This window comes from Arachis stenosperma, chromosome 10 (genome assembly GCF_014773155.1).
Source record: "Arachis stenosperma cultivar V10309 chromosome 10, arast.V10309.gnm1.PFL2, whole genome shotgun sequence".
Classification (NCBI taxonomy): domain Eukaryota; kingdom Viridiplantae; phylum Streptophyta; class Magnoliopsida; order Fabales; family Fabaceae; genus Arachis; species Arachis stenosperma.
The window spans coordinates 120512122-120520128 of record NC_080386.1 but is presented as its reverse complement, the minus strand read 5'-3'; the positions used below and the strand labels follow the sequence as shown (position 1 = coordinate 120520128).

Below are 8007 nucleotides of genomic sequence, written 5' to 3'. Positions count from 1 at the left end.
ATTTATAAGCATCAGTTTGACATACTTCCACTCAATTCTCTCGGGATGTTATCAGGTATGATTTTTTTAGCCCTACTACCTATACAATAAAATTAATCACTAAAATTAATTATTAGTATAAAATACATGTTAAAATATAAATACACATTAAAAATAAATTAAATCACACATATTTATATACAAATAATTAAATATATTAATTATTAATTTTAGTAGCTAATTTTAATGTACAAATAACATTTTTATTTTGTAATGCATTTTCTTCGGCATAATTTTTTCTTGATTCTACAACATCAATTTGAAAAAAAAAAAAATTGAAAGAATTTATTCCCTTGATACACGTTGCAAACAAATAAAATTGATGCTGATGTTAAAAGCAAAATGTAAATAAAAGAAAACGGAATTGCAGCAGTTATTCCATCTGGCATCAGCAATATATAAATCATGAAAGGAAAATGAATTGCGGTATTGGTATAAAATTTCTGTATAGCAACAGAGAAACAATGCTTTCTAATTTTCCAAGTTTATGCTTTATACATGTTATGTACAAACAATAGTGGACGTGACAGTAAAGGGACAATTACAAATAACAGAAGTTTATGAAGAGAATTAGAAAAAGACCCCAGTCATCTATCATCATCCCTCTTCGAATAAAGAAAATATATATATATATATAGGGAGAACAAGAGGAATGAAATGATACAAATGATTGCGGAGAACTTTGAATTACAGGGAACTGAGGTAATCTTTTATTATTGACAAAATGGGGTTAGTATAAGGAGATCCCTCCAATGTCTGAAACATGATTCCATCCATCCGAGCTTGAACTCCTTCAGAGAATGTCAAGCCTTGTAACAATTCTTTCAATGTTTGTTCTGCTCCAATTAGAGAACTTCCTACGCCTAATAAAATCTGGGGAAGAGAAGGGCTAGGTCTAGAGATCTCCACAAGAGTAACCTAGCATATTGTTCAAGCACAATAAGCGCAATTTGGATTTGTACTCACTCAATTTTGAACACTAAATACAACATTCTTATATGGCGAAAATAAAAGTGATCACACACAAACCAACCTCTCTGTCTTGAGGTATGTTTGCCTTCGATTTTGCGATGGCAATAGCTCGTGATAGCCCACCAATAGCATCGACCAAACCGCGTGAAGCTGCATCATTGCCAGTCCAAACCCTACCCTGCGCAACCTCCTCCATCTTATCTACCTAGTAATAGAATAGTTGCTTTAAGTCTTTACCTAAAAATTTCAAGGAAAAAGAACAGAAAAGCATTAAAATTAACACATTGAATTCAGAACATACAGTCATTGATCTGGATAAAGCTGCCTTGTCTCGAAATTGTTTATAAGCATGCTGTGCAGATTTGGCAAATAACTCTGCTTCATCTGGTCTATAGCAAAATAATAATAATAAAAATTAAAAAATCAAATGGCATATTACAGTGACCAATATTCTATCTAAATTCCTCATCTACTAGGATCTTCATACCTGAAAAATGAAGAAATAATATTTTACCTGAATGGACGTTGTTCGGCTGCAAGGACTTCAGCATATCTTCCTCTGGATATGACCTCCTTGTTAAAGCCAATCTTCTCATACAACTTTCCCAGGTTAAATTTTCCTACAAAGAAGATATGTTGTATCAGAAACAAACAGAAGAAATTCGTGTAGCACTGACAATTCATGATAGTATAATATCTTTTCTCATCCTTCAAACCTCCATCAAATAATTAATTACAGCAACAATTTCCTATTATTGCATTACCCCATAATGATACCTCAAAGTTCTATACATTCTTCATTTGAACTTGCTCATGATGCTACATTACTTGTTGAGAATTGAAAATGGAAACTATGTATTGAAGTGAATTTATTTCATGTTTTTAAAAGAGTCAGTCAGACAAGCTATTTTATATATTTAGAAGCATACATATTTTCTATATCTTAGTGTCGACATTCTAATGTGTCTAAAACAGCTTCATCCTATATAGGTGTGACAAAATTATAGGGCACTGGATTTCCCTTTGTGTGTAAGTAAACAGATAATAGCAGTTTATACATTATTGCATATCTCAATAGATAACAAGAGACGGAGAAATTTCCGTAGAAGGAAAAGCAGTTATAGGGCCACAACAATTGCTGAGCAACATCAACTGATATGAATTATGCATCTGTCTTGAGCAATGGGAAAATGAATGGAGAGATTGATTTTTGTTTAGTGATGGCAATATGGCATGAAAGAGTCTCCTTTCTCCTAAGGAATCCCATTGGATATTAACATGAATACAAAAGAGGAAGCTACTTATATATTCCATCATGTGTAGTATGTAGATTATTAGTAAACCCAAGCCTTTAGGTTTAGTTAAATTAACATAAACTACAAGCTTTTCTACTTTCAGCAACTGAAATTATAATACATCATGGTTCACCTGTGACCACTCCAATTGAACCAGTTAAGGTAAGACTTTCTGCAACAATGGCTTGTGTTCCCATTGCCATGTAGTACCCTCCACTTGCTGCCACATCAGCCATTGAAGCAATGACTGGTTTTGAAGCAGCCAAAAGCCGGATTTCTCTCCACATCCTGCAGGTTAAGGCATTAGATAGGAGAATGTCAATCATGTCACCAGTGTATAATAACCAAAACAAGCTTAACATTATACAACAATCCACAACGACAAAATTTACTCCTCTCAAGTCCAAAAGTATCAACATAGAAATGTGTCAACTAAGGATAAATAGTCATAAAGTATAGACGACCAACCAATAATTTCATCACAAAAAGAAATAAAAAATTGTTATGTTTCATTTATTAAAGTTGCATTTTCAAACATAAAATTAACATAGATGGAAATTTACCAGAACTTACAAATCAGAAGCAAGAGCATCTCCTCCAGGACTATCAATTCGGATGATAGCAGCCTTAAATTTTTTTGACTCTGTTGAGGAAACAAATACCCAATTTGAACGGGAACAAACATAAAAGGTAAATGATAAAAAAAATTATTAAGGTTATATTCAGAAGCAACTTAAAATAAATGTATTCATTTAGCTTCCCATTTATTATTATGTGATGTCTGGAAGTAGTTAATAATATAACTCTGCTTAAACTTTGATGTCTATTATGCATCACAGAAAGCTACCATATCCAATGTAAATAGCCTGATAACATTCCACCGAATACTGATTTGTCTGATTATACGCTAAGTTCACTCAGTCTCCTACTATGAAACTAACATAAAACTTATATCATCAAGTTTACCTCTGACACTGCGAATCTTCTCAATGAACTTCTCCGCAACGATACCTGAGCTAGACACACTTACTTGACTCTCAACACGGCTAATGCTCCCGGAGGCTCGAATGATGGCTATCAAATCTTTACCACTTGGTATTCCAACAGTCCATTTCTTAACTCGAGAGTATTTCCTGATTTTGATCAATGAAAAAGAAATGGTGTTAACATGAATTACCTGGTAATTATTAATTTTATTCATTTTCTGGTCATTAAGAGAGTTTGTAAGAAATAAGTTAGAGTAGAAAAGGAAATCAATAGTGAGTTGCACGAAAACTGCAAATTAGATAAATGGTTTTTTCTCTAATTTGCTATACACAATATTTGTAGATTAGTGTTTTCAAAATTTAATATACAAATTAATCAATATAATTAGCATATAATATATGCCTACCTACACCAAATTCAAAAGTTTACCATTCTTTCAATTATACATGTCTTGGAAGGATGCAACAAAAATGGAAACTGAGTTATGATAGATATCCTATATGTTGTTACAGTAACATGTAAATTTAATATTAAAAATAATTACAAAACTGAAGTAGGCTTTGAACCGAGCATTGCCTTTATATTGCAGTTTAAAATTGATAGAACCACTCACACAGTTTTAACAGAGGATGCAATCAAGATAATTAGTACAGTGCAAAGATGCAATTACTTGAACGAAGAAATGGGGACCAACTTATCATCAATGGTATTGTGACATCAAATTCTAATAGCATCCCCTTGGAGCATAAACAATGAGAGAAATTAAATCAAAATCCAGAATGATCCCAATCAGATGGGGAAAAAATACAGCCACTGATGTATATAATTCCTTTTAAAGCAAGAAATCTAAAATGAATTAATTTTGTTGGGGACAACATATGAGCTATTGAACAATAACTGTAATTTATAATTACAGGAGTAAAATCAAGACTGGGAACAAAACTTTTAACAGGCAGAAGCTGAATTTTATAAGACTAAGGATTTGGTGGGATTTTTCCTAGTTAGACATTTCTAAAGCTAACTTTTAAGCAGCATAAACCAAAGTACATCTCTACAAGTCCACAGGAAGAAATTTCTACCTATAATCCACCATAGGCAGATTTTTCTCTGTTTTCACTCCAGTTCTCTCCTTCAACATGGCAATAACCTGCAAAACATTTTAATATTTCTTATCCGTTTAGACCCATAAGATAGAGCTCTACTGACATCCTTCAACCAAATTTATTAACCAGTATTCATTAACCATTTCTATGAATACACGAACTAATAAGAGATTAAAGTCCATAAGCAATGAAACCAACAAACTCTTAAGGAGAAGGATAAAACCTCAATATTTGGAATTCTCCATTCAGACACATCCACCATTGTTCCAACTTACACTCTGAGTATGATTATATTAATAAAACAGACAAACTACACATAAAAGTAGTCTTTTGCATTACTAGAAAATAATTATGTACCTCATCATCATAGATTATGTTCGATATGAGGCCCTCTTCTTTAAGCTTATCTACTTGATAGACACCTTCATTTATGAAGTTCTCGATGTCTTCTCTTTTCTTTCCTATATGAAGTATGCAGAAGCTCAAAAGTTAGTTTATTTTGTTATTACAGATTCAAGTAAAACTTCCAGTGCATATGCACCTTTGGCAGAAGAGACTTTATCTAGCCAATTTGAATAGATGTTATCAAGCAATGCAGTCAGCATTTCACAATTTTCTTCGGAAATGGTTCTTCGTGCTAGTTGATCTCCTGCACTTTTATATTTCCCAATCCTTTCAACTTGTGGTTCAATTCCTATATTATCTAAAACCCCTGAAAAGAATCAATAAATGATGTCAAAAAAAAAAACATTCGGGTTACCCATAGCCATCAGAGGACCTAAATTATAAAAGGGTTCATCAAGAACATAAGAATACAGAAAATATTTAGAGAATAAACAAAGAATGATCAGATGCAGTAAGCATTAGTCTAATGTTCGAAGAATTTACTAAGCATGTATTTTCTACTTCTGTTTATTATGGTAAAAGAAAGGGGGCAGACTGGCAGTACCATACTTTGACATGGGGCAGTACCAAAATGATGTAAATAAGAACATTATAAAGAGAATTTTCCAAGTAAGCCCGTTACAACTTACAAGGATATATTTGGCACTACTACTGCAAAAGATTATTTTTAAAGGAACCAATGATAGAAAACCACTTTTGGTAGGCCAAATAAAACGTGAAGCAAAGAGAATAAATATCCATCTAATTTGGCACTCCAAAAGTCAAAAGATGTAGTGAACATAATATTAGTTTCCATTTCCATTTATCAGTGAGCACAATAATTAATGTCATCAATATCATTGTTTTAAGGCCCAAATTGATGCCAAAAAAAATGGACAAGCACCCCGACATGCAGCATATATATCTTTAGAGGACCATATTGGTGATTTAATGTTTATTTAAAAAATTAAAGAAATCCTGTCAGAAAACAAACTATTGTAAAATACTATTTATCAATAAAATTTAAAAAAAAGGAGAGGAAAACAAAATCAGTTTACCTCTAAGGAATGAGGCTTGAACAGTCAATCCAAACAATGAAAAGTAAGCACTTGGGGGCGCATATATCTCTTCACACGCACATGCAAGGTAATATTCTTTTTCTTGGCATGTAGGGACGAAAGCCACAACGAACTTTCCTACAAGCATAATCAACTATCAAAGCATATTATAAGTACTAAAAATCACTAACAACACTCGACATATCAATGAAGAAGAAGAGGTCACCATATTTACTAAGACCTCGGCTCATTTACACTACTGCATAAGAAGATGACATCGATGCTCCTATACTTAAAAGATAATATACTTCAAGAAAAGAAACCTACTGCTTACAAAACCATATCGATATATTTAAAAAAAGGTTGTGGTTCAGGATAGCCTAGGCGGGACCTAACAGGGACAATGCAAAGTGTCCAAGTTCATGTAATGTAACTCTGCATGTAGGTGAATTGAAGTTCTTTGTGAAAGTAAATACTAAACCAGCTCATTTGACCTCAATATTAAAGTTTCTATAATTAGCATTAGATATGAACAAATTGTTAACTCTTGGTTTTTCACATTCAACAATCCACTATCGAATGCCTAATGCAGAAGTTCGAAATAGTACCCGATTGTTTGAAATTCAATATGTGTCTTCGAATTTCCTCGACTTTGCCCCACCCACAATTCAAACCTTCAATATGCAGATAGATCCCAGAAATACGAGGATCATAAGCAGCTTTCACGAAATTCTCACAAATCTGAGGCAGAGAGAGTCCAGGAGAAAACCTAGTCTTCACCTGATCGGATATCTAAGTGCACAAAACAATGTTTCAATTCAGAAGCAAACATAACATAATACACAGAGCAAGTTCATATCAGTCTTCAGCCACAGGAATGTATTAATCCCTACAAAAATCTAGCATTGACCTGAGCTGTATCACTTCTCACAAATCGCAAATTTGCAAGAAGCTTTGGCATTTGCAATGAAATTCTCAGACCTAAGGTGTATCACTTCTCACACAACCTTCCTTAGCAATGAAATTCAATTTTTTTTCCCTCTATGATACAATCTAACATAAAGAGACTTTCATCATATATGGCGCTCCATGAAAAACAAGTTGGCCAATTCAATCTCATAGCATAAAATGTATGAAACAGTATATAAAAATGAACCTGGCCACGAAGCTTCATGGTGAGGACGCTACCCTTGCGAACGCGCTCCCAGGGTAAGGCAAAGAGCATGTTAAGCTTGACGAGCAAGCTCCGGAATCCAGTAACTGGTTCAAATTTGAATTCGCCAGTGGGATACTCCTCATCAGGAATCGTAACAGTTTGATTGTTGTCAACGGCAGCTTCAGAATTGGAATCGGAATCGGAATCGGAATCGAAAGCGCGAGGGAGGGGAAGGCGAGTCCTACTACGAGAGTTGCGAGTGCTGAAGGAGGGTAGTTTGGGAATAATGGAGAGAAGAGGAAGGCGAGAAGGAGAAGTGTAAGAGGATAAGGTGCGAATGGAAGTGAAGTTGTGAAGAGTGGGCAGTGGTGGAGCAAGAAGCTTCGACATTTGCGCGCGTGGAATGCACAGCGGAAAAGGAAGGTGAGAATGGCGAAATTGGTGAGAATGCCAGAATGGTGAAGAAGAAGAAGAATGAGTGACTAGGTTCGCTTTAGTCCACGTCTTCGTTTACTATCAGCCTGAAATTCTTTACTTCATTCCCTATCTCATCCCAAGTTCCCAACACACAAGCTTTCAACAAACTGTTGCCATGCCCATAACAATAATTTGATTGCTAAACATATAGGATAGGAGATGTGTTTTAATTTATCTGATTTAACATGAACAAAAGTCATTCTATTTTAACTAAATAACAATAACCCATCCAACAAAATTTAGATCAGTGTTTACTGTTTTGACTAAAATTTATAGGTGAATTCTATCATCTAGAAAAGAAATTCTTTTTATATATGTAAAAATTTATTGTTATTTTTTTTAGTAGAATAAATGTTTAAAAAGAGTGTGTAATTAAATTTATAGTGAAAGATAAATGTTAATCTTAATACAGGATATAGACTCTACTATAGGAGATGAATTAAAATATTTAATGATATAAAGTTGATTAATTATTAATTATGAATAATAATGATGCGCTAGTTTTTTTTTAATAGAGATAAATTTCTAGACCAGGC

At 33.6% G+C, this 8007-nt stretch overlaps 1 protein-coding gene across 2 annotated transcripts; it reads right to left on the bottom strand.

Moving 5' to 3' along the window:
- Positions 1-497: 497 nt before the first annotated feature.
- LOC130954185 (serine protease SPPA, chloroplastic) lies at positions 498-7581 on the bottom strand. Of its 2 annotated transcripts, XM_057880917.1 has the most exons (13): positions 6995-7576; positions 6447-6630; positions 5839-5976; positions 4938-5108; positions 4754-4857; positions 4373-4440; positions 3273-3439; positions 2880-2949; positions 2440-2594; positions 1526-1631; positions 1313-1400; positions 1073-1216; positions 498-957 (listed from the first exon to the last, which is right to left on the bottom strand). In XM_057880917.1, the coding sequence occupies exons 1-13, from the start codon at positions 7382-7384 to the stop codon at positions 727-729; spliced, it is 2016 nt and encodes a 671-aa protein (XP_057736900.1). In that variant the 5' UTR covers positions 7385-7576; the 3' UTR covers positions 498-726. The 2 variants fall into 2 exon arrangements, 1 of the variants encoding a protein (XP_057736900.1); XR_009076212.1 differs by lacking the exon at positions 1313-1400 and having other exon boundaries at positions 899-957; positions 1073-1248; positions 6995-7581.
- Between the last annotated feature and the right edge of the window lie 426 nt (positions 7582-8007).